Source organism: Sciurus carolinensis, chromosome 4, assembly GCF_902686445.1.
Source record: "Sciurus carolinensis chromosome 4, mSciCar1.2, whole genome shotgun sequence".
Lineage (NCBI taxonomy): Eukaryota > Metazoa > Chordata > Mammalia > Rodentia > Sciuridae > Sciurus > Sciurus carolinensis.
In genome coordinates this window covers 37476401-37504102 of record NC_062216.1, presented here as the reverse complement: position 1 = coordinate 37504102, position 27702 = coordinate 37476401, and the positions used below count along the sequence as shown (strand labels likewise).

The 27702-nt window shown below is 35.8% G+C and overlaps 2 protein-coding genes across 9 annotated transcripts in view; one reads left to right on the top strand and one right to left on the bottom strand.

Moving 5' to 3' along the window:
• The window catches only part of Cenpu (centromere protein U), a 35972-nt gene extending 12293 nt beyond the window's left edge, over positions 1-23679 (top strand). For both annotated transcript variants that reach the window (XM_047551725.1, XM_047551724.1), the window contains exons 7-13: positions 6314-6392; positions 12271-12379; positions 18628-18706; positions 19338-19385; positions 19944-20005; positions 22349-22505; positions 23334-23679. In XM_047551725.1, coding sequence (XP_047407681.1) covers positions 6314-6392; positions 12271-12379; positions 18628-18706; positions 19338-19385; positions 19944-20005; positions 22349-22505; positions 23334-23447 — 648 coding nt within the window. In that variant the 3' untranslated portion in view covers positions 23448-23679. The remainder of the gene's footprint in view (positions 1-6313; positions 6393-12270; positions 12380-18627; positions 18707-19337; positions 19386-19943; positions 20006-22348; positions 22506-23333) is intronic.
• The window catches only part of Primpol (primase and DNA directed polymerase), a 34885-nt gene continuing 29444 nt past the window's right edge, over positions 22262-27702 (bottom strand). For 6 of the 7 annotated variants that reach the window (XM_047551716.1, XM_047551719.1, XM_047551721.1 and 3 more), the window contains 3 exons: positions 27184-27266; positions 27044-27090; positions 22588-24230 (listed from right to left, as the gene is read on the bottom strand). In XM_047551716.1, the coding sequence (XP_047407672.1) occupies positions 23979-24230; positions 27044-27090; positions 27184-27266 (382 nt within the window). In that variant the 3' untranslated portion in view covers positions 22588-23978. Of the gene's footprint in view, positions 24231-27043; positions 27091-27183; positions 27267-27702 lie in introns of all 7 variants that reach the window. The other variant, XM_047551717.1, reaches the window with a different exon arrangement.

The window sequence follows — 27702 nt, the reverse complement described above, 5'->3', positions numbered from 1 at the left end:
CATTTTCTTTCTTTGTGTCTTTAAAAAATTTTTTTCATTAAAGATAATGAATTTTATAATTTTTATTAAAAATAATGCTTATTTTAGAAAACCCAGAAGATATGGCAAGGAAGATAAATCCACTTACAGTTCCATAACCCAAAAATAATCGTGCTTTCTCATCTGTACATCCAGTCCTTTCATTGTACTTTTCTCTCTCTAAAAGTGATCACAACTTGGATTAAGTTTCTACAGTGTCATTTTCATGAATGCATAACATTCCATTCATGGTAGTGCCATAGTTCACTTGACCTTTTATTGATGAACAATCACAATTTAAAAAATTTTTGCTGATTTGACAAATTTCTTTATAGCTAAATCTGCATGTACCCTTGATCATTTTTTTAGAAAAAAATTGCTCTCACAAGATTTCTGGGTCATATTTGTTCTAAGATTTTTGACATATAATATCTTTTGGTCATGTTTTTCATATGTCATTTTAATCAGTTGGCTTAATGGTTTGAATAAATAATTCATTCCCATGTTTGGAAAAGTGTCCCTGCTCCTGTCTTCTACTTTCCAGCTTCCCACTCACTAAACACAAACACAGGTAACCTCATAATTAATTTTTTATATATTCCTTCTCAGTTTCCATCTACATATACAAATATGAATGTATTATTTTATTTCCCTTTTTATACAAATAGAAGCATATTACACATATTGTTCTGCCTTTTGCTGGATCTGTCTTGGTGACATCCATGAGTACTTGACTTTATAGTTGTTGAATGTAGTCTTCTGTAAATATGAGCTGAGGTCAAGTCCATTAATAGTGCACTTCAGATATTGGGTCTCCTTCCTGTGGTTACTTCTTTGTGCTGTCGTTTTGGTGAAGGGAATGGTAGTCTATTTCTATCAGCTACATAGAGAGGATGTCTGTTAACATCACAGCTTGGTGGATTTTCTTTTCTTGTAGTTTTGTGCTATGTTTTTTACCCAGAACTTTTTATTGATATTTCTTAAAGTGAGAACTCATAATTGGGTTCATATATAGGGTACAATGTGATGTTTCGATATATGTATACAGTGCTGATGATTAAAACAAGTTAATTAATATATCTATGACCTTTTTTTGTGATGAAATGTCCAAAATTTACTCACCTACTTCTCAAAATATACATGACTTTTTAAGTGTCATCACCAATGTGCAATAGAGCCCCAAACTTATTCTTCTTGTGTAACCGAAACATGTTCCCTTTAGCCAACATCTGCCTGTCCCTGCCCCAGCCTCTGGAGGCCACCATTGTATTCTCTATACAGCTGTCTTTTATTACATGCTTATTGAAGGTTGTTTTGTCTTTTTTTAATGAATGGCTTCTATTACCTTCATGAAATATTCCCCTTTAATTTTTTATAATATTTTTTATCTTGAAAATCTATATAGTCTGATGTTAACATGGCTAGGGGAGCTTTCTTATGTTCCTTTGCATGGTAAATCTTTTTTTTTTTTTTTCAATCTGTTTACTTTCAGTTTTTGCCTTTAGAATATATTTTTTGTAGACAGTTTAAAAATATCTGCCTTTTAATTGAATTGCGTACTTTATTTTTAAATAGTTTTACTAGTGCATTAAAATTATACATAATAGAGGGATTCATTATGCCATATTCCTACATACACATAGCATAATTTGACCAATCTCATTCCACAGTACTTTCCTTCCCTCCTCCTTTCCCCAATCCTCGTGTTATATGATCTCCCTTCTATTATTAGTATTATTTTAATTAGCACATTATAATAATGTTACAGGTGGGATTCATTGTAGTATATTTGTACAAGGACACAGCATAATTTGATAGATTTTATTCCCCAGTACTTGCAGTACTGATAGGTTAGGTTTTGATCCTACCATCTGGTATTTATTTTCCGTCTGTCCCTTCTGGTTTTTTTGTTGTTGTTGTTTTTTGTTTGTTTGTTTGTTTTAAGCTCCATTGCTCCTCTAAAAATACATCATTTTAATGTAATTTTAAACATGGTTAGGTTCAAGTTGACCCTCTTACTCTTTGTTTTCCATTTGCTCCTCTATTTTTTTGTCTCTCTGTTACTAATTTTGAATTCTTTGATTATTTTTGTTCTCTATTGGCTTCTTCGCTATGCCACTTTTTAAAAAAATTATTTCTTTTAGCTGTAGATGGACACAATACCTTTATTTTTATGTGGTGCTGAGGATTGAACCCAGTGCCTGACACATGCTAGGCAAGTGCTCTATCACTGAGTCACAACCCCAGCCCCAGAAATGCCACTTTTAAGGGTTTTATTTTTAGTGTGTTAAAAATGCAAATCCTTAAATTAACAAGGTTTTTTTAGCATAAGTATATTACCACTTTATTCATTCCTCATAATTAATTACTATTCACTATATAAATGTATTACATAACATTATATTTCCATTTATCTACCCCCATCTTCTGCAATTTTGCTCATGTTTTAATTCTACTCAAATTATAAATCTAACCTTACAATGTTGTCATTTTTGCTTTTAACTGTTATCTTTTAAGGAAATTATTAGGGGAAAAAATAGTCTTATCTTTACCTACTTGTCTTCCTATTCTTTTTTTTTGTGGGGGGGGACCAGGAACTGAACTCAGGGGCACTGGACCACTGAGCCATATTCCCAGCCCTATTTTGTATTTTATTTAGAGACAATGTCTCACTGAGTTCCTTAGCACCTCACTGTTGCTGAGGCTGGCTTTGAACTTGAGATCCTCCAGCCTCAGACTCCTGAGTCACTGGGATTACTGGCATGTGCCACCATGCCTGGCTATGTCTTCCTGTTCTTTTATCATCATGTAAATTTGTGTTTCTATCTAATACCTTTTCCCTTCAGACTATAGAACATCGTTTAGCACTTCTCTGCTGGTGACAGATTCTCTTAGATTTTGTTTATCTGAAACCGTTCTTCTTCCACCCTCTTTTTTTTTTTTTTTCCCCAGAGCTGACCTTGTACATGTTCTCCAAGACTGCAACCAGTGAGCTACATTCTCAGCCTCACCTCTTACTTTAAAGCATATCTTTAATGTGTTCCTTTTCTTTGGCTGTTGTTGAGATTATATCTTTATCCTCAGTTTTCAGCATTTTAACTTTGATATAGCTAGTATCATATTGTACTTATCTTACATGGGGCTTAATGAGTTTTTCAGATCTGTAAATCAGGGAAATTTCAGTCACTATTTCTTCACATACAGTTTCTACCTGGTTCTCACTGTCTTCATTTTAAACTTTTATTATCTGTATTTTAGATCACAAGATATTTTTAGTCAGGTCTTCTGAGACTCTGGTCCTTCTAAAATCTCTTTTCTTTCTAATCTGCAAATTGGAAAAAATGTTATTGCTCTGTCTTCAAGTTCACTGACTTTTTTGCCATCATAACTTGCAAGTAAGCTCATATGGATTGGTGTTCCCCACCAAAAGGTATGCCTATGTCTCAATTCCAGATTACTCTCTATTTTGTGGGTAGGCCCATATGTCTTCACAAGAATCCTTATAAGAGAGGCAGAGGAAGATTAGACAGAGAGAGAAGATGATGTGAAGACAGAGGCAGGAATTGAGTGATCTTGCCATAAGCCACAGCCACTAGAAGCTGAAGAAGACAAGAAATAGAATTTCCCCCAAGCCCCTAGAGAGAGTGCTGTCCTACTGATGCCTTTGTTTTGGCCCATTGGAACTTATTTCAGAATTCTGGCCTTCTTAACTGTCAAAGGATGAATTTCTGTTTTAAGCCACTAAGTTTGTGACAGTTTGTTATAGCAGAGACAGGCAACTGATATACCACCTAATGATTTTTTTTCTCTTTTTAGTTATGTGATTTTGCTTCCAAAATTTACTTTTGACTCTTTTCTTGTAATTTGTTTCTCTGAGGAGATTCTTAATTGAGTTAAGCCATCATTTCCTTTACTTCCTTTGACATAATTATGATAGCTACTTTAAAGTCTTTGTTTTCTAACTCCATTATTTGGGTCTCTTCAGAACAGTTTCTATTGCGTGCTTTTTTTTCTGTCTTGACTATGGGTCACGTTTTCCTGTGTGACAATTTTTAATCGAATACTTTTTAGTTATATAATAGACATTGTTATCAACAGGTTGTTGAGACACTGAATTCTATATCATCTTGTGAGTGTTGTTCATTTTTATTTTAGCAGGTTTGGCTAATCATCTTAGAGTTCTGTAGGCTTCAATGAGGGTCAATTTGTGAAAAATCCTGAGGTGTTTTCTAAGTATTTCTAATTTTAGACTAACCTCTGTGTATGTTCTCAGTTGCTGCTTAACAAGTTACTGCAGAAGTAGTGGGTTGAAACAACACATTTATTACCTCTCAGTTTCTATAGGTTAGAAGTCCAAACTCCACTTAACTTGATTCTCTGCTCAGGGTCCATCTGAAATCAAAATCTATTCCAGAACTGAAATCTCATCTGAGACTCAGGGTCTTCATCTAAGATTTTTCAAGTTGTTGATAGAATTCAGTTCCTTGCAGTTTAGACTGAGTTCCCTGTTTTCTCTGCAGTTAGAGGGGTAGCTTTCAGCTCCATGGGCTGCCCTCAGGCACTAGTCATGTGACCCCTTTCCAACAAGGCAGCTTGCCTCTTCAAAGCCAGCCAGAGACTCTGCAGGATACTACAGCAGAGTCTTATATGATGCATGTAATCAAGGGAGCAACTCCCCTGTAGCCACACTCAAGGGCAGGGAATTACACAAGCTACCTTCATATTCTACTTACCATAACCTCCACTCTGTGTCTCACTGGTGGACCTCGTCAGAGGTTGGTTTTAGGCTGTGATAGAGTGGCTCTAGAATAGGTCTTACTCTAGGGCAGTGTTTCTCAACCTGTTTTTGTTATTGTCCTCCCTAAGAAGCTTTTTTTAAATAGACATTTTCCCTCCTTATCGCTCTCCCCTACCAACACAATGAACCAGTTTTTGCCCCATCGGGAGCAGTATGACCTTGTCTGAGAGTGCACACTCTAATACTTTATGGTTCCTAACCGTAAGTACGGTTCCTTCTGCCTGAGAGGTTAACCGGTTGTGAGAGCTTTGCATTTTCTACATCTAATTTCCCCCAACACTGCCTGTCTTCTATTTGTTAGGTTATTAACCCCATGATAACCCCTTTTCTTATAAACTGTATGTGGTCTTACCCTGCATGTGTCAAGTACTTATTTGAGGACTTTCTGGGGACCCCCACACAAACTCCTGATGCTCCGAGTAGCTTATTCCAGCAGCATCATCTGCCTCAGACTTTTTCTAAGCCTCCTTGGCTGACCAAGATTATCATGTTCTGCTTGGACTTCAGCTGGGGTACAGATGTCTAGAAATTGTTTCAAAATATGATGTGGCATTCATGGGGTTCACCTTCTGAATTTCCCCCTTTTCAGGGAACCCAGTCTTGTGTTGCCTACAGTGTGATGCCTGAATAGGGTTGCCACTCCTCCACCCATTTTATGGTTGTTCATGGCAAGAGAGTATTGGGGCTTAGGACACCCCAGTCAAATATCACTATGGAGGAGCCAGAGTATGCTACCCCAAAGTATATTTCTCTGGCATATTTTGAGCTGATTATTTTGAGAAACTGTGGACACTACTGGAGTACCTCTAACAAACTGTGCTTTTGTAAAAAAAAAAAAAAAAAAAATTACATCTGTAAAGCAGATCTACATTAGTGAAAGTTACCAGTATCAAGAAGTAGGCTTCTAGGAGACAACTTCCCTGAGAGAGGCTTTTATCTGCATGCAAGATAACTTTCACTCACCCTACATTTCCTTCCCCATAACTTTTGTGACCACCATCCCTTTCTATAACTCCATAAGTTTCCATCATCTGACCCTCTCAAGTCTCATGTTCTGTGGGACTTCTGTGCATGAACAACTATGCATGTTAGGTAACTAACATGGGTTTTCTCCAGTTAATACATCTTACATCAATTTCATTGCATCCCAGCCAAAGAACCCAGAAAGGTGGAAGGGAACCATTTTCCCTTTTATACGTGAGCTGCAAGAGCTGGTATTTCATTATGGCTAAAAGCAGAAATTTGAGCTGATTCCAAATACTATTTTCTTAAATAAAGTTTAACTTCCTCCATTGGCAACCATTTTTAAAAGTCAACTGAAAGTTTTATTTAATTTTTTTTGCAGTGTTTCATATATTAATTTAGATAACATAAAAGTAATTTAGAATTTAGAATTATTTAGCTAAATATTGATTGACAATTTGATAACATGGTCTTAATTCTTATGTTTTAAGAAAAATCTCTTCTTAAATAAAAAAATTTTTCCCCCCCTGGTAGAAAACTCAGAAAAAAGGGAAAATATCTCCTGGAAAAAGGAAGAAATCAAGAAGAGAAGCCACAGGTACAAAGTACTCAGGTACAAGGTAGTGTTTTATACTTTGTCACTCATTCAAGGAATTCATGAAAAAATATATATTTTTAATTTTTTAAAGTAGTATTGAAGTGGTAAAACTGCCACTGCTAAAAATTAAGAATATATGACTTTGGAGTAACATCTTTTTCTAGTGTATTGCCATGAAAAATTTCAACATATAGCAAATTTGAAAGAATTTTAAAGTTTATATTCAGAGAGCTACCACCTAGGTTTTACAGTTAACATTTTATTATACTTGCCTATTAATGAATTTTAACTTTTAATGTATTTTAAAATAAATTATAGACATCAGTACAATTCTTCTGAAATGCTTTCGCTTCTACATCAATAGCTAGAATTCAATATTTGTCTTTTTTTCTTATAATGCAAAGTGTGCCTACAAAATGCTGAGATCTGAGGCATATAGTTGCCAAGTTTTGGGAAATGCAAACGTGTAACTCAAACCACTGTCAAGATATAAATGTTTGGGCTGGGGATATAGCTCAGTTGGTAGAGTGCTTGTCTTGCAACCACAAGGCCCTGGGTTCAATCCCCAGCACTGCCAAAAAAAAAAAAGATATAAATGTTTGCCATTGTTCTCAAAAGTTTTTCTATGTATCTGTCAGTCCACTCCTCCACATCCCAGAGGCAATTTCTTGGGGATTGTTTTTCCTATCGTAGATTAGTTGTGTATATTCTAGAATTTCATATAGATAGAATCCCATATTATGTACTCTTTTGAGATTCATTCACACTATTTTGAGTCATTTTTATTGCTGTGTGACTATTCCACAGCTTATCTAGTGTCATTGATAGACAACTGAGTCATTTCCAGGTTTTGGTTATTGTGAATAAATCCATTATAAGCTTTTTTTTTTTTTTTGTCCTGGGGTTTAGGGTTGCCCTAATCACTGAGCTATATTTGTTTTTGTTTGTTTGTTTTTAATATTAACAGGGTATCAGAAGAATTTTTATTTCGTGGGACAGAGAACATTGATACTTTTGAGAAAAACACCTTATTATCTGAAGTATAGGAAAATAATAATGATAGTATTAATATTCCTTTCTACCTAAAAATAATTTAATTATTGCTCTTTTCAGAGCAGTGGAGACTCACTTTCAAACATTTCACTTAAGTAACAAGTAGAAACTTTTTCTGAAAGGTTTATGAAACCATTATTCTCTCTCTTCTCAATAATATGCCACTGTGGACAGACAGTTCATGCAGAACCACACAAAAGGCAATTAACTCATCCAGCAGAGCACTAAACAGAGGTAATTTGTCTGACATGTAGCATTTGCTTTTCAATAGTTACTTATCTTGTTTAGCAGAGCACTAAACAGAGGTAATTTGTCTGACAAGTAGCATTTGCTTTTCAATAGTTACTTATCTATCAGGGGAACATATCAAGTTCATCCTCTGGAAATGGAGTAGGCCAATATGCTGCTATGAGCCCTGAGATGCAGGAATACCATTTAATTCAGGGTCTCATTGGGGATGTAGATAAAGAGTAAGCAGTAAAATTACATTGTCTACAAGACAAACTTGAACTAGTGAATTAAATTAAAGGTGCAAGCTGGGGAGGTAGCTTACTGGTAGAAAGCTTACCTGGTATGTTGGTGTAAGGCCTTGGGTTTGATCCCTAGAACCATAAAAACTAAAATGTATAAAGGTATAATCCACTATGTAGTTATTTTATAAATTTTCATCTGGCACAAAAGAATTGATCAGTACAATCTATAGAAGTAAGTAGTTCACTAGTAAGATCGATGTTGCCCTCACACCATCATACTACAGTGATGAAACCACATCTATGTTTATAGCAACTCAACTTACAATAGCTAAACTGTGGAACCAACCTAGGTGCCCTTCAACAGATGAATGGATAAATAAAATTTGGAATATATATTATATATATATATATATAATATATATATTTATGGGATGGAATATTACTCAACTCTAAAGAAGAATGAAATTCTGGCATTTGCTGGTAAATGGAAGGAGTTAGAGAATATCATGCTAGGCGAAATAAGCCAAACCCAAAAAACCAAAGGCCGAATGTTTTCTCTGATATGCAGATGCTAATTCATAATAAGGGGGGTGAATAGGGAAGAATAGGTTTACTTTATATTAGGTAGAGGAGAGAAAGGAGGGGAAGGGGTATGAGGGTAGGAATGATAGTAGAATGAATCAGACATTATTACCTCATATACATATATGACTGCATGATCAATGTGATCCTACAATATCTATAACCAGAAAAAGTGAGGAATTATACTCCATTTATGTATTATCTATCAGAATGTATAAATGCATTCTGTCATGTACAACTAATTGGAAAAAATTTTAAAAAGGCACAAAATTTTTAAAAGGTGAAAGAAGATACTATATGTGATTAGCAAATTCCTAAAAGTGAGTAAAAAGACAATCTAGCAAAAAATGGGAGATGACATCAATAAATTTTCATGGAAGAGGGAACAGTAGAACAAACATTTGAATAATCCATTTCTGTATTCGTCACCATTCTGTTCCTATAACACCACCTTAGGTAATCAACCTCTAAGAGAAAAGGATTATTTTGGCTCACAATTTTGGAGGTTTCAGTTCATGATTGGTTGACCCCATTGCTTTGGACCTGTGGTAAGGTAGTACGTCGCCGCAGGAGCACCTGACACAGCAAAACTTCCCACTCTGTGATCAGGAAGCAAAAGAGAATAAGAGAAAAGGGCCAGGTGCCATAATCCCCTCGAGGGCACACTGCCTGTGACCTAAACACCTCCCACTAGGCCCCACCTCTTAAAGGTTCCGTCACCTCCCAATAGTGTCCTTAATACATGGGCCTTTGGGAGATACTCAACATCTAAACCATAGCAATTACTAATCATAGAAATTTAAGCTCCTGCTACAGTGAATCACCCTTTCACACCTAGTAGACTGGCAAATATTTAGTCTCAATTCCATATGTAATGGAAATTATCATCAATGGAAATCCTTAACAACTGCAGGTATAAAGAGATAGAATTTCTTTACAGTCATTTGGGCAACTCTCTGATAAGGTTGAAAATAAGACCAGACAAAACCTAGCAGTCACTTGTGGCTATGTTTATTAACAATTCTTAATTCTTAAGAAGCATGTATTTTAGTGTTCTGACATTTTTTATGCTAGCAAAACCTATCACAGTAGAAATTATGGAGAAGTTGTGGTACAGTTTTAACCAGAACGGAATACAAAAATAAGATATTTTTGACCCATCAACATAAATATAAAACCATCAAAAACATGCAAAACTAAACTATATTTTCAGGATTATGTTCATATATTGTAAAATCAAATAACATAAATATGAAATGCAGAATAGTGTTTGGCAGGGGATAATTCAAGTAGTGGGTACATAGGGTCTTCTAATTATCTTACTAATGTTCTTTTTATAAAGTTGTACTGTGGGTCTATGGGTATTCCTTTTATTATTCATATTTACATCACACACAAATGTTCTTGTGTATAATAAAATATCTCATAATAAAAAATGAATTCTAATGACAAAATAAGAAATGTTGAATCAGAAGAGTGGACATGGCCAGGTGCAGTGGCACATGCCTGTAATCCCAGTGATTCACGAGGCTAAGGCAGGAGGATTGCAAGTTCAAAGGTAGCCTCAGCAACTCTGCAAGACCCTAATCAACTTAGCAAGACCCTGTCTCAAAACAAAAAGGCAGGGGGAGTGCGGGGCCAGGAATGTGGCTTTGTGGTTAAGCATCCCTGGGTTCAATCCCTGGTACCAAAAGAAAGGAGGGGGGAGACAGGTTGCATATAATAGTTCTTAATTAAACTTTACAAATCTTTCTATTAATCTATTAAGCTTAAGGAAGATTTTTATTTGGACTAATAATAAAATATTTAGATATTATATACTTCAGAAAAGCCAGATTACTTTTGATAGATTATTGGTTTATCCAAAGATCCTAGTAATTTGAGCTTTGCTGAGCAAAGATTTGGGAATTGGCACAGTGGCTGATTTTGGGTGAGGTGCATTGTGGTTTGAGCCTAGAAAAATTGTCAGAATACCTTTTATTAATTTCTGCCTCTAGTTTGTAAATTAGTAACAATGGAAACAATGGACTGTTTATGGTGTGTTAGTCATTACACTGAGTGTTTAATATTATCCTCACTCCAGTCCTCATAAAAAATCTATAAGGAATAGGTACTGTTGTTTTCCCCATTTTTACGGATGAACAAATTGAGACTTAGGTCAAAATACTTGTCTGAGCTTGCGCAGCCTTAACTGGGATCAGCCAGTGTTTGAGGTATCTATTAATGCATAACAAAGTACCCCAAACTTTGTGATTTAAAACAACAGAAAACTACAGAGTATAGTCCAAATATGGCCCTTACCTATTGTTGAGACTAGTTTTATCTGGACATAGCCAGAGTCATTCATTTAGACACATTCACACTACGAGTAACAGTAAGGTTGAGTAGTTGGCTCACAAAGTCAGCAATAGTTACTATTTGGCACTTACACAGAAGTTTGCCCAGATTCATAACCACCACCATTTCATCTCCTCACAGTTGTACTTTGGGCAGTTCTAATTTGCTACATTTAGTTGGTGGGCTGGGCCAGGTAGAAGGTCTGAGTAGACTCCATTTATGTTAGTCTATGGAGTTAGTTACCGCAGTTTCTCTTTTTTAGTTTCTCTTTTCACGTGGCTAGCTTGGGCTCTCCTGTTGTTTGGTAGTCAGAATTCCATGTGATGGTTGCTTTCCAAAAGAGAGCATATAAGGAGAAAAGTAGAAGCTGCAGATCTCTCTCTATAAGACCTGGCCTTGGAAATGGTACCGTATCACTCCATCACATGCTATTGATTAAGCCAGTCATCAAGGAAGGGGAATGGGGAAGAGTGGCAGAGAATTTGTGACTGTCATTAATCCACGTAGTCAAGCATTGAACTCAGGTCAATATGAATCCGTGTGCCACCAGTTTTGCAGTCTTAAATAAGGAAGTAATTGTGGAAAAAGAATGAACCATCCCATCACTGGTGTCCATTGATTTGTTAACACTATTCAGAAAATTTGGGTATTCATTAAGATTAACTGATATTAATACCTTACAAATGCATAGTAATTTATCGTTTTTTTGTAAATGCACTCAGGTATTTTCTTACTTGAGTCAATACCACAACAGAAGCCAGAATTTATTTTTGTGGTATTGAAGTTGAAGTCTACACTCAACTACATCCTCACCCCTTTATGTGTTCATTTTAAGACGGATTCTCACTAAATTGTCAAGGCTGTCCTTGAACTTGTTATCTTTCTGCCTCAACCTCTGGAGTCACTGGCATTATAGGCGTGTGCCACCCCACCTGGTTGGCAAAACAGAGTTCCTTTTCAGTTTCACTGTTGAGGAAACTGGGTGGTTAAATATTTGCTAAGATCTCAAGACTAGTAAGAAAAAAGCTCAAATGAGAACCTAGGTTTTCAAATTCTTAGTCCAGCATACTACTATGTTACAACTTTTTAAATTAATGTGCTGAGTAATCTTGATATATTCCACATGTGGCCTATCAGATAATTAAAATTTAGAAAATACAACTAACAGGTTCATCACCAGTTGTGTTAGATAATAGCAGATTAAAAGGCAGCAGTGCTTTTGGTTACTTGTGCAAAAGTGGGAGAACCAAGTAGATGGCAGTGAGTGAGAGTTTATCTGTTTGTGGGACTGTGCCTGGGGTGGGAAGAGGTAAGAGGGCTCTTCCCAGATTCTTCGGTGATAGGTCTCTCTAGCAATTTGCTGGGACTGTTTTTATTTTCCGAATCTTTATCCTAAAACTGAATTATGAATATTCAGCGTATTAAATTGACTTATCTTAACATTCCAGATATTTCTGAAAGTATGCATATTTGGTGTCTAGAAGGGAGAAAGACCAGTGACATCATGGAGTTGGATATTGTTTTGTCTACATTTGAGAAAACCCTTGTGGAATATAGGTAAGTCTTCTGATGTTGTGATGCACGACCTGACGAGTTTCCCCTGAAGCACCCTTTTGCTCATCTCACCATTTTTTGATATGTAGTGTTTTCACTACCATTGCACTGTAGATATTTTTACATTTCCATTACATATTTATTTATTAGACTAATTTCAAACTGTTGAAACATCTGGGTCTAAAATATGTTTCCTATAGACTCTCTGATCTAATGCGTGTTTCATTGTGAAATAGTGCGTACCTCCTGTGTTGTCCTTTCAGTATTTGAGCTTGTTTCCCTCTGGAGCTGTTGGCTTCTTGGTCAGACTGTGTAGAAGGCTACACTCCAGTGCCTGTCAGCTCCCATGGTGAAAGGCTTGGAGGTACATGAGCCCCTAGGCTTGGAGGCTTCAGTCATCATGCAGAATAGCCTGTCAGGTCAGGACTTCACCCTGTGTGCTCCAGAGAGAAACAGCATCAAGAGTAAATATTCCTTCAACTGTCATTCTCCAACCTGGTGGTTTGGTGGGGGACAGTGAAGAAACTGCTACACAAAGTCATTCTCTACCTGGTTTTCTCCGGACTTTACACAGACCTAGTTTTAGTCTTGTTTTTCATTGTTGTAGTTGTTGTTTCCTCCTTTTCTTTCCTTAAGTCCTTGAGGTTAAAAAAAATAAAACAACAAAAAATATATTATCAAAAATGCAGGCTGGCAGAGTGAGTCTGAGATGTGGTCCAGACGGCCACACCTGAGGACATCACTGGCCTCCCTGAGAAGTGTCTGAAAGGACAGCAGAGAGGTCAGAGGACAGGAACCCCCATAGGGGCGTGAAGTCAGAGGAAGAATAAAGAACAGGCAGCTCAGGAGACAAGGAGGCTTGAAGCAGAAGGGCAGAGGCTACAACACGGAGTGCTGGGGAGCACACGGGGATGGAGGGAAAGCAGGAAATAACAAGAACCGAGGAACTTCTCTGAGCCCCTCTGCATTAAACCAGGGATAGTGCTCAGTTCTGCACCAAGACTAAGTCTAGTACATCTCACACTGTGCTGGGAGATTTGCCCACTGGTTTAGTCAGCTTTTTCACCACTGTGACCAAGAGACCCAATAAGAACAAGATACAGCATAGAGGGGCTCATGGTTTAAGAGGTCTCAATCCACAGATGAATGATTCTACTGCTGTGGGCCTGAGGTGAGGCAGAATATAATGGCGGAAGAGTGTGGTGGAGGAAAGCAGCTCAGGACATGGTAACAAGGAAAGAGGACTCTGCTCACCAAGGACAAAATGAACACCTCCCCAGAGACCTACCTCCTCCAGCCACACCATGCCTGCCTGTAGTTACCACCCAGTTAATCCATTCAAGTGAATTAGTGCACTGATTAGGTTAAGGATCTCATAACCCAGTCGTTTCATCTCTAAACTTTCTCACACATCAGCCTTTGGGGGACATCTCATATCTAAATTGTGACACCTACCGTGTTTTGAGAAACAAGGTTGCCATTCAGCGCAAGAGATGTCAAGAAAATGTCTAGGGAGGCTGGACTTCTACCAGAGGGAATTCCCCATTAGCCACAGCATGGGACCCCAATGCCGACGTCATAATCTTAGACTTAGCAGAGCTTATTAACAGAATATTAAAAGGTGGCTGTGGACAAGAACCAGGTGAAACTTGGCAGACTACTCTGCAGCTCCAGCATGGAATCAATTGGAGAAATTCTCAATTGTGCTGTAGAGATGATGGTGGGCCCCTATTGACTATTGACTATTGTGAAGAATACCAAGAACCTTGGTATACAAATCTGTGTCCCTGCTTTCAGTTCTGGTGTGTATGTACCCAGAAGTGGGATTGCCCAACCGTATGGTAATTCTGTGTTTCGAGGAACTACCATACTGTTTTCCACAGAACTACACCATTTTACATTTCCATCATCAATGCACAAGAATTCCAATTTCTCCACATTCTTGCTAACACTTATCTATTTCGTACACATACAATTGCCATCCTAATTGTGGTTTCCATTTGGATTTCCCTCATTAGTGTGGGTAAACATCTTCCCTTGTGTATGGTGACCATTTACATATCTTCTTTGGAGAAATGTCTGTCGAATGGGTATGTGTGTGTGGGGGGGGGGTTGAAATTATGGGAATTTTTAATTATGTTCTGGATATTATTTTTATCAGATACACGGTTTGCAAATATTTCATTCTGTGGGTTGCCTTTTTTCATCGCCTTGTTTCCTTTGCTATGCAGAAGTTTTTAAGTTTGATGTAGACTCATTTGTCTTTTCTTGCTTTTGTTCCTTATGTTTTTGATGTCATGTGCTAGAAATTATTGCCAAGCTGAGAGTCATGAAGCTTTTCCCTACTTCTAGGAGTATTATAAATTTCAGGTTCTTATATTTAGTTCCTAAGTACACTTGAGTTAATTTTTGTATATGGTATAAGGTAAGGGTCCAACTTTGTTCTTTTGCATGTGGATCCACTTTTCCCAGCACCATTGTTGAGGAAATTATCATTGCCCATTGTGGAACCTTGGCACCCTTGTCAAAGATCATAAACCCTCAATATACGTGAGGGTTTAATTCTGGATTTTCTACTCTGCTCTCTTGGTCTATATCTCTGTTGTTCTGCCACTACCATCCTGTTTTTATTACTGTAAATTTGTAGTATGTTTTGAAATCAGCCCCCAACTGTTTTTCTTAAGATTGTTTTGGCTACTTTTGGGGTTCTTTGAATTTTTGGATATTCTATTTTTGCAAAAAATGCTGTTGGTATTGTGGTAGGGATTATGTTGAATATATGGATTGTTTTAGATAGTATGGACATTTTAGCAATATTTTATCTTTCAATTCATGAACATGGAACATCATTCCATTAATTTATGTCTTCTGTAAATTCTCCACATTTTCAACATCTGTTTTCTAGGTTTTTGTTGATTTGTTTTTGTAATGGTCAACCTAGTGGACATAAAGTGATACTGCAGTTTTGAATTGTATTTCCCTTGTGGTTAGTATTGTGGAGCATCTTCTCATGTATTTGATGACCACTTGTCATCTTCTTCGGAGAAGATGGGCAACATAAGCAGAGACAGAAATTCTAATAAAAAAGAAATGCTTAGATTAAAAACAATGTACAGGTTTTATATTTCAGCAGTTTTAAATTTTGTGGAATATTTGCGTATGCTTTATGATCGACCATCCCTAATCTAAAAACCTGACATCTGAAATGCTCTGAAATTCAGAACTGACATCTAGCATCATATCTGCACTTAATGTCAGATACTAGAGCATTTCAGATTTTGGATCAGGATGCTTAACCTGCAATGGGAATCTATAAACTGCTTCATCCAAAAACAGCAGAATTCATATGCTTGCCAAGCACACATGAAACATTCACCAAGAGAGACCACATTCTATAAAACACACCTTACCAGATGTAAAATAGAAATCATAATCTGCTTACAGACCACAAATTAGAAATCAACACCAGAAAGATGGCTAAAAAATCTCAAGGTGTTGGGAGATAATACAACACACTTCTAAAGAACAAACATACTGGTCAAAGAAGAAATCATAAGAGAAATTTTAAAATATCATGAACTAAGTTAAAATGAAAACACAACTAATCAAAGTTTGTGGGTTGCAACAAATCAGTGCCTCAATCATCTAACATTTCATTCTTGGAAACTAGGAAAAGAAGCAAATTAAACCCAAAGTAAACATTTAGAAGAAAAGAATAAAAATTAGAAAGCAGTGGAGTTTAAAACAGTAAATAGAGAAAATAAACATCAAAACCAGTTCTTTGAGAAAATCAGTGAAAAATCAATAAGCCTCTAACCAGGGTAAGAGAAAAATGAGAGAACAAAAATTACTGTTATTAGAAATGAAAGATGGCACATCACTATAGTTAGTAAACTGAATGAATAGTAAATGGATAATAAAGGAATACTATGAACAACTATATGGCTAGAAATTTGATAACCTAGATGAAATGGTCTAATTCTTTGAAAGACACAATCTGCCAGTACTCACAAAAAATAGATGATGTGAATAGGTCTGTATTTTAAAAACGGAATCAATAGCAATTCCTCCAAACAGATATCACTAAACCCAAATGGACTCACTGGTGAATTTTACCACATTTTTAAGGAAGAAATTAGACAATTCTCTGCAATGTTTCAGAAGATAAAAACAGAAGGAATACTTCCTAACTCATTCTGCGTGGCCATCATCAAACACATGATAAAAAAACAATAGACCATTATCTCTCATGAAAATAGATGTAAATATCCACAACAAAATGTTAGTAAACTGAATTCAACAATGTGTGAAAAAGAATTAAACATCATCACCAAGTGGGTATACAAGGCTGATTCAACTTTAGAAGACCATATTAATAGGCTGAAGAAGAAAAATTAAAAGGATCCTATTAATAGATTCAAGAAAAGCATTTGATAAAACCCAATAACCATTCATGACAAACTCTCAGTAAAATTAGGAATGGAAGGTAACTACTTTAACTTGATACAGAATAGCTATAAAAAAAAAAAAAAGAAACATGGTTAACATTCTTTTTCAACCCCAAACTGGAAGTCCTAAATAATGTAGTAAGACAAGAAAAGAAAAGCAAAAGTATACAGATTGGGAAAGAAGTAAAACTGTCTTTGTTCTCAGATGACATGATCATCTGTGTAGAAAATCTGAGAGAACAGACCAAAAAACTCCTTTGGAACTAGTAATTGGTTACTTCAGGGTTGCAGGATACATGGTTAGTAGTCAACAATCAATTGCTTTCCTATGAACCAGCAAAAACAAGTGGAATTTGAAAGTGAAAGGCCACTTACATTAGCAATCCCCAAATAAAACACTTAGGCATAAACTAACAAAATATGTACAAACATGTGGGAAGAAAACTACAAAACTCTGATGAAGGAAATCAAGGAAGAACTGCATAAATGGAGAGATATTTCATGTTATGGATAGAAAAGTTCAATATTGTTAAGATGTCAAGTTTTTCCAAATTGACCTGTACATTGAATGGAATCTTAATAAAAATCTCAGAAAGTTATTTTGTGGATATCAACAAACAGATTCTGAAGTTTATAATGGAGAAGCAGAAGACAGGGTAGCCAAATCAATATAGAAGAACAAAGTTGGAGGACTGATACTACCTGACAAGTTTATCGTAAAGCTATAGACAAGACAATGTGGCATTGGTAAAATAATAGATAAATAGATCAGTGGAACTGAATACAGAGCCCAAAACAGAAATATACTTGACTGACTTTGAAACAGGAGCAAATGCAATAAAATGGATTCAAAAGTCTTCAACAAATTGTGCTGAAACCATGAACTATCCACATAAAAAAAAAAAAAAGAAAAAAATAATCTAGACAAACCTTATGTCCTTAACAAAATTAACTCAAAATGAATCATAAATCTAAATGTAAAATGCAAAACCATAAAACTAGAAGATAACAGGAGGAAAAACAACAGTGACCTTGGATTTGACAATGACTTGATAATACCAAAAGCACAATCCATGAAAGAAAGAATTGATAAGCAGAATCTCAATAACATTAATTTTTTTCTTCTCCATGCAAGACAATTCCAAGAATGAAAAGCAACAGAAGATATTTGTGAAAGATGTCTGATAAGGACTATTCTCCAAAATATACTAAGAACTTCTTAAAACCCAACAATAAGAAGATAAGTAATTAAGGGGCCAGAGACCTAGCAGAGTGTCTGCTGCTGCTACACAGTCACAGTGAATTTGCTTTCCAGTCAAGAGTGTACCCAACTGGGGAACAAGGGCCTGGCCACCAGATCTCTTCTCCGTGGTGGTAAGGGCCTGAACCACTTTCTTTGGGTTAGCTCTGTAGTCTCTGAAGCACTGGTAGCTAACTTGTGGCTGCCCAGTTGCTGTCAGCGAAGGAGGGAGGGAATTAGTTCTACTAATCATTAGATCAGGTAGTAGGAAAAAACTAGGATTGGGTGAAAGGATTTCTACATTACTTGATATCACCTATGGACTTGGCCAATGCCAGGTACGACCCATACCAGAAAGTTTAGGAGGTAAAAAAACTTCCTGCTGAGACATGTTTCCAGTTTTGTTTTTTAAGTCTGAGAAAGAGCTACAGGTTGTATATTGCCATCTTGGATATGTACAGTGGTGTATGTCAAATTGTGTATATGCACTAAGCAAATGAAGCACACCTTTCAAAATATTTTATACCTAGTTTGATTTTTTTTTTCTTTTGACTCCTTTACAGACAAAGAGTAGAATCTAAAATTTGTAAAGAAGCCATCAACAAATTTTATTTTAATATTAAAGAAGAACTCATCAGAATGGTAAGCTCACTGACATGAATTTGTTGCTCTAAATTTTTTTAATGCTAGGACGGCACATTGTTGTCTAAAAAAGTTTGCATTTATTGTCATAGGATAATAATGCATTAGAACTACCCATATTTTATGTGCTGTTTTAAAATTGTGATATATATGAAACTAAGTGTTTGATTCAGTTTTGTGTTGCTGTGACCAAAATACTTGACAACTTAGAGGAGGGAAAGTTTATGTGGGGCTCATGGTTTCAGAGATCTTAGTTCATTCATGGCTGACTCCACTGCTCTGAGCCCAAGTGAGGCAGAACATCACAGGAGAAGTGCAGGGCAGAGGGAAGCTGCTCCCTTCATGGGAGCAAAGTAGCAGAGAGAAAGGCGAGGGCAAGGGGCTGCAGGGAAGATGAACCCTTCCAGGGTACCCCCACAGTGACCTACCTCTTCCAACCACACCCCATCTGCCTACAGTCACCATCCAGTCATTCAAACTAGGATGGACCATTCTCAAAATCTCATCATTTTCCCTTTGAATATTCCTGTATTAAACAGAGGTTTGGGGGAACACCTCATATCTAAACCATAACACTCTATAACATTTAATTTTGGAAAAAATTCATCTGTTTATTTTTTGTTTTGTATAGCTTAAAGAAGACCAGATGTTGAAAAATCTGAAAAGGAAGAATGCTAAGGTAAATCACTAATGATTTGAATTATACAGTCAAACAGTCCTGACAAATGTAGAGTTAAGTAAAGATAAGACTTTGAGTTTTTTAGAATTTGTATAAAATTTTTGATCTTTTAAGTCAGTCTTAAATTTAGTTGATCTTGTGGTTGATTGGGTTAAAGTAATGTTATGCAAGCTAAGGACTGGGGATCCATGTTAGTCATCCTTCTATCACTATAATGAAATACCTAAGATAATAAACTTAAAGTTTAATTTTGTCTCATAGTTTTAGAGGTTCCAGTTCATGACTAGTTGGCCTGTTAGTTTGGGGCCTGTGGCAAGTCAGCACATAGTGGTGAGAGTGTGTGGCAGAGCAAAACTTCCTAACATCATGAGCCAGGGAGTATAAGAGAGCAAGCAAGGGACTGGGGTCCTACAGTCTCAAGGACACACCCCCAGTGATCTAAAAACTATCCACTAGGCCATACCTAGTCCCTCATTTCCCTCTGTACTTCTAGTACCTGACACAATGTGGCAGTGTTTAAGTGTTTACATTAATTTAACAAATTATTGTATTCCTCAGATGACTTCTGATACTGATAGGAAAAGGCAGCGTCTGATTGAAGTCCAGGATGAACTTCTTCGGTAAGATCAAAATCCTGTTTGAGAACTCACTTAAAAGGACAGCACAGTGTGTCATTTGATGGAGTGATATTTGCTGCTGTGTCATATTAAAAGCCCTAGGTTATTTCGAGCTTGGATGGTCAAAGAAGGCAGTTTATGCTGCCTAGTTGCAGAACCCTTTAGCAAAGAACTCAGCACTGATCTGTCTCCCAACATCTCTCAGCTCTGGTCTGAGGCAGCCTCCTTAAGAGATTTAATGCATAGACTCTAGAATTAGACTACTGGAGTTTGAATCCAGTTTGTGCCATTTACTGGCTGTGCAATGTTGGACAAGTTACTTAACTTCCCAGTGCCTCAGTTCCATCTTTTGTATGTGGGCATAAGAATACCACCTATACCTCAGAGTATTATGGGAATTGAGTAATCTATAGAACAGTGCTTCATAGCGGCTGACGTACATTAAGTGCTGTTTGTTACCATGGAGATGTATACCCTGGAGTGGCACTCATGTAAATCCATATTCCCAATTGTTCGGCCAGAAGAACCTCACAGGCTTTGCAGGCCGGGCAGTCCCCTCAGGCTGGTTAGGAAGACAGGACTACACATTTTCTGCTGCTATTCTGAAGCCAGGACTTCTGTGTGAGCTGAAGACTTGAGTAAAGCTGGATCAGCTATGCTCTCTGCTTTTAAGGAGTTTTAAAATAGAGAGGGCTGGGGATGTAGCCTTAGCCCTTGAAAGGTAGATTGCTTTCCTAGTATGAGCAAGGCCCTGGGTTTGATCCTCAGCACTGCAAAACACACACAGCTTGAGAAGGAATGTGATATTATCAGGAAAGATGTGTAAGTAAGTACTAAGATTTTTTTTTATTTTGTTTTTGCTAATGTTCTACTGTCTTACATAATTGTGGGTTTTATTTTGACATATTAATAAATGCATATAACATAATTTGCTCTATTTCCATTTCAAGTAATTACTGAGTTTTAAAGAAGAGACTGCCCTAAGAATTTAATAAAGGGAGAAATTGATTATCTAGTCCATTGGTTTCTAAATTTTGTCTCGGGACAGGTGCTGGCCCATAATAAAGTTTTCATTGGCCCAGGCCCAAATGAGAAAATTAAAGGTAATATAGTAACGATAGTAACACTTAATAGCTTCCTCTGTGGTAGGGCACTTTCTACAAACCCATTAGTCATCATCCTGTGAAGGTGGTTATGAGAGCTCTGTAATGAGGCTCTGCTTTGTTATGCTTGTCATGTGAGACCACTCAGACACGTTTAAAGAGGTTTTTGTACCTTTTCTAGATATAATTTTAGAAGTTGAAGTACATTTCAAAAACATATAGTAAGAAAAAGTGTAGTAAGTCTTGTTTTTAACTTTGCATGTGAAAACCCCAAAACACAGGGGCGTAATAGCCACAGTCACACAACCAGGAAGTGGGGGAGCCAGGCAGCTGACTGACTGTTCCTGACCACAGCCCTGCCCACTCAGAAGTCAGCATAGGTGCTGCATTCGTTCAATGTGAAGGACTGTTTAAAAAAAGAAAAAAAAAAAACCCTTTTTAAGAGGAGGAAAAGGTTATTTTGGCTCTCAGTTTCAGAGGTTCAGTCCATGGGTAGCAAACTCCATTGCTCTGGGCCCCAGGTGAGGCAGAACATTGTGGTGGGGGAGTATGGTGGAGTAAAGCAGCTCAGGACAAGCCAACTGGAAGCAGAAGACTTTTCTTTTATAATATAATAGTAGAGGACAGTTGTTTTTTTCTATCTTTTTTTGGAAAAAAATAAAAATTGGCAGCCTTTCCTCCTCATTTTTTCTTTATTGGTCCATGAAATCTAAATTATCCCTTATTTTATAGAGGTAAACAGACTAAACCATTAAGAGGTGAAGCAGGTGGCCCAAGATCGACCTTTTTCATCCAGGCACTCTGATAGTTTTTCCACTAGTTTTACTAGACCTTGGAAAGTGGATAAGATTTTGATAAGATGGGGAAAGTTTTTTGGTCTACAGTTAAACTACAATGCCTGGCCACTCCTGCCTGAGGCTATAAGTTGCTAAGTTTACATTTTAATTCATAGCTCCCTCAACTTGACTGACTTGAATTTTAGCATATATAAGGCATATTCTTCTTGGGTGTCCTTGCTAATTATTCATTGTACATCATAGATCAGAGTTTTTCCTAGAGTTCATTAGCTACTCCTTTCATTTTTTTCATTTATCTTTGTCAGATCCAAAGATAAATCATCTAGTCTACCTCCCCTAGTTTTTCATACTTAATTCAGTATACCTAAATACACAGTCTTATACTTTGTAGGCTATTATACTTTATTATATATTTATTTTGGGAAAAAATTTTATTTTTGTTCTAGGTTAGAACCACAGCTAACACAACTACAAACAAAATATGATGAACTTAAGGAGAGAAAGTCATCCCTTAGGAACACAGTGTATTTCTTATCAAATTTAAAACAGCTTTATCACGATTATTCAGTTGTTCAAGAGAAAGAACCAAACATAAAGGAAACGGTAAGTTGGATTTTTACTTTTTACCATGCTTCAGATGATGAAGGGTTTTTGCATGCTAGAGTACTATAAGCTTTAAGGAAACAGTAAAAGAACAGCATTACTATAAAGCAATGGAAGTTTATTATATATCACTTTTTTAACAATTTAATGCAAGTAAAGGAGTAGAGAAAAACCCCGAAGCAGTGGAAAAAATTTAAATATATAATATAATTATGTAACATATAATTATATAATGTAACCATGTAATATACAATATATATAAGCACCTATGTCAGTTTCACTGAAATATTTACAGAATTGAAAACCTGGAACTTAATAGGTTAAGAACATTTGAATTGGCAACCTTTAAGACATTTAACTGATCCTTCCAATGAGTAATTTTTCTAGATATTTTGGATTTTTTTTTATTATAAACTGTTATAGGATTGGTATTCTCATTCCATCAGTTCTTACAGTAAAAGTAAACCTACCTTACAGTTTCTTGTGTTTTAAAATAGACATGAGATCAAGCAGACTCCACCTCAGATTAGCACACTTGACCAGACCAAGTCTTGACCTGTCACAGGCTTGATTTTCTATTTTAATCCAATGCTGTAGTTCTCCTTGAACCAACTAATTCGTCTTGGATAAGGAGGTCACTTTGAGATTTGTAGAGTAGTTTCCTTATAACTTTATATTACCAGAAATGAATTAAAAGCGAATTTTCTTAATGATCTTGGTTAAAAAATGAAAGGACTAGCTAATGGAAAATTCTATCAAAATTGACATTGGTCCTAATATTAAACTATTTGATATTTGTGAATTTATATCATTTTCTTTCATCAACAGTATGATTCATCCAGCCTTCCAGCTCTGTTATTTAAAGCAAGAACACTTTTGGGAGCTGAAAACCATCTGCAAAATATCAACCATCAATTAGGAAAGCTCCTTGGCCAGGAATGAGAAGACCAGTTTACAAAAATTACCTACATAACCCATCTCATGCTACTGTCTTTTACCCTCTCAAACTCTTTAATTTTTTAAAAGTATGACTTAATCACTAGAATAAATAAAACAAGTTTGTCTTCTGATTAATGTCTTAATAAATTTTAAAATGTTGATACCTTATCTTAATCAGCCCCAGACATATGAGTTTTAATCTATAAATAAACTTTTAAAATTGTCATTATGAACAGACCAATTTTGGTTAATGAGAGTTCTACTGAATTTAAAAACACCAAAGCTAATTTTCACTAAAACTGGTTTACTTTAATAAATAAAAATGAAGATAAAGTGATAAAACACAGTTAATGTAAAAATATTTAATAATTTTGTGTGTGTGCAGTTGGGGATTGAACTTGGGGCTTTTTCATGCTGGGCAAGCAGATACTCTACACTGAGCTACACTCCCAGGCCTAATTTAATAAATCTGTTATCAAGTCTCAGACTTCAGGCAAATTATTGCCTGAATATGTAAGCACTGTCCATAGGGAGCTACTCTTGAAATACCTCTATAATTAGTTCATCAGGAATTTCATCCACTACACTACTGTGAGAAGTGAGAAGACTGTTCTCTGCAGCTTCAGCTAATTCAACATCCTCAGTAGCTTCTAAAAAGTAAGCATCATCAGTGCCATTACCCCAGTCAGCATCAGCAGATGCACCTACTGATGATCCGCTGGGTGGTAGATCATGAGGATTCTTGGTTTCATTGTGCCCAGTTTCATTTTCTGTAAACTCTTCTTCCTTAATTTCAGTGGGGAAAAAGATGGGAGCATAAAGGTTATTTAGTGGGCCTATGAGATGATTTCACCATACTCTCAATCTATGTTGAATTAAGGGATGAAGGACCAGTTCTTCAACAGTTAGTACAATGAATATGAATATGCTAGATGAACTCTGTCTCTAGTACAGTCATAGGATGAGTGTATTAACTCAAAAGGTGCTGCCTTTGTAGCTCAGAAACTTTGTTTTAATATTTTTTAGATGTTGATGGACCTTTGTTTTATTCATTTATTTATATATGGTGCTGAGAATCGAACCCAATCCCTCACACATGCTAGGCAAGCACTCTACCACTGAGCCACAACCCCAGCCACTATAGCTCAGACACTCTTGAAACTCCAAACTTTAAGTTGCCTGTAGTTCCTTGACATATTTTTCAATATCCACAGACTGGGCTACAGCAAAGGTAAATTTGAGTCAGGTGTGATGGTGCACACCTGTAATTCCAGTGGCTTGGGAAATTGAGGCAGGAGGATCACGAATTCAAAACCAGCCTCAGCAATATTGAGATGCTAAGCAACTCAGTGAGATCCTGTCTCAAATCAGATACAAAAAGGGCTGCGGATGTGGCTCAGTGGTTGAGTGCCCCTGAGTTCAATCATCCCCAGTACAAAAAATAAGATAGATCTGATTTTATAACAAGTGGCTAGTCCAGCTACAGTTTAGGAAATACATTTGCTATCTTCACAACAGACTTATTTCCCCAATTTATAAAGTACATTAAAAATTATAAACATGTTTTAGAAGAAAATTGTTGCAAAGAACAGTTTTAGAACAATTGTCAAAATATGACTGGGTTGTGTATTAGACAATGTATTGCAGTAATGTTAAATTTGCTGAATTTAAACTTTTTTCCATAGCTATAAGAATGTCCTTATTCTTTATCTACATGCTTAATTAAGAAATGAAGGGTTTTTATGTCTACAACTTATTCTTGAGATTCATCGAAAATAGTAATAAATGTGCATATTAGAGGGAGGAAACAAATACAGCCAGATGTTAACAAAGGCAAATCCAGATGAAGGTTGGGCCAGGAGAATTACTTATTTTCATGCAATATTTGTAGGTTATAAATTTTCTTTACTTTTTAAATTTATGAGATGTTATAGAAAAGTGGTAACTACCAATAATTTAATAATTTAGAATATTTTTAAAAGATTAAGCAGAAAGAAAATGTTTAAGTGATACATACATGAGTATTCATTATACTGTTCATTATTTTAAATAATAACCAAAAGAAGCTATGTTCAAGTAATGCTAACAACTATACATGCCAAGAGTACCTTCAACTTGGCATATTTGAGGCATTGTCAGATAAGCAGAAAAGTAACTTTTAAAAAATCCACTGAAACCAGTCATCAAAATAACATTCCCACTAAGGATGGTACATTTTTCCTCCTTCTAAGAGACACAATTTCATTTTTAAAAATTTAGTTCTTATTTATAAACACTTTCAAATCTGGCAGTTTAGCAGAGAATTTGAGTGTTGGTTCTTTTATGCCCAGCTCCTAGAGAGGGGTCCACCATTTTAAACTTGGAGGTATGAGTTTTTTTCAGGATAATTTTTTTTCAGATAATTTTTTTAAGTAGGATTGACTAGATAACATAGATTTTCTAGAATATAAACTCAAGTACTTATTCATAGCAAGTAATTTATTCTAACCATAATAGTATAAAAATGCTCATAGATATGACCAACAAAAAGGTAAAAGTACAACATGACAACAGGGCATGGTGGCACATGCCTGTAATCCCAGCAGCTCAGGAGGTTAAGACAGGAGGATGGAGAGTTCAAAGCCAGCCTCAGCAACTTAGCAAGACCCTAAGCAATTCAAGGAGACCCTCTCTCAAAAAATAAAAAAGCCTCAAGATGTGCAGTGGTAAAGCACCCCTAGGTTCAATCCCTAATAAAATTTCTTACAAAACATTAATGTCATAGAAAAATGGACAAAGGACAGATATATGCAATTTATAATAGAAATACAAATAGTAAACCTGAGAAGAATTCAACTTCATCAATAAAGAAATGCAAACTAAAGTGAAATGTCACTTGCCTACTAAGCTGGGGATTAGAAGATGAACATCCAGTATCGAGAAAGATGAGCAGTGTAAAGTGTTTAGTTTTTTTGTGGAACTCTGACTTCCTATTTAATGGAGAGCAATCTGGTAATAGGTATTGTTGAGCACATTTGTGACACTTTACAGGGAAAAAAACTACCAAATAGTATATGTATTACAACTTTTAGAAATATATATGAACAAGTATAGACACAAATTCTGGAGAATGGATGCGAAAACTTCACATCAGGTCAAATTATGAGTGGGGAAGATTTTTCTCCCCTTTTTGTATTTTCTATTATTTTCTACAATGAAAGTGAATCACTTGAGGAAATAAAAAAAGTTAAATGTTGCTCTGGCAATCATAATAGCTATCAAAACTAAAACTACATACATCCTTTGATGCAATTCTACTTCTAGAAATTCATCCTGCAGCCATGGTTGTTCAAATAAACACAAAGATGGCTACTTGGTTTACTTTTTTTAAGTGAAAATGAGAAACCTCTTAAGTGTCTAGGACTAGTTAAATAAATTGATTATATAATTTCTTATGCAGCAATGAAATAGAAATTATCAGATGTGCTAAAATTGGAAAAATCACTACACTATATTCCTAAGTGAAAAAAGGTACCAAACATTCTGTTAAAAAGGTACCTGGAGATTGCTCACTAATTCCACTGTGCTTAGTAGTAAGATAGATGAAAAACTGCACTTACCTCTTTGAGAAGAAACAGAAGACTGACTTCAGCAGGTAATGGAAAACCTGAATCAGAAAGACAAACTTATACAGATATAGAAAAACTATTATAGACATCTAATTTTTACTTGGTTGTTAATGAAAAAATGAATTACTCACAGTCAGATTTGAAGTTTTCTGCTTTACATACAGGGTCATGACATTTTTGATACCAAACTTCATTTTTCAGATCAACCAGAATCCTTTGTTTAAAAAAAGTAATAGGTATTAATAACCATATTGTATAGGTGACAAATTCAGCTATATGCTGCTTGTAAGAGATGTACGTGAAACTTAAAAAAGAAAAATTTAAAATAGAAAATGCACATAAATCAAAAGAAAACTGGTAGTTAAAATTCTCGCAAAATGGACTTCCAGGCATAGAGATTGACAAAAGTTCCCCCAAAAAAGATAATTCTCAACCTGTATCAACCAAATAACATAGCTTCAAAATACGTAAGCAAAAAGAAAAAAAAAAAATTGACAAAACTGAGGATGAACAAATCTACCCATAGACAGACAACCTATCATAAATCAAGATTTTTAAAAAACGTTTTTGGTAATGTATAGCTCACATACAAATAACAAAAAAAAAAAAAAAAAAAGATTCAATAAGGACCCAGAAAATAACTTGGAAAA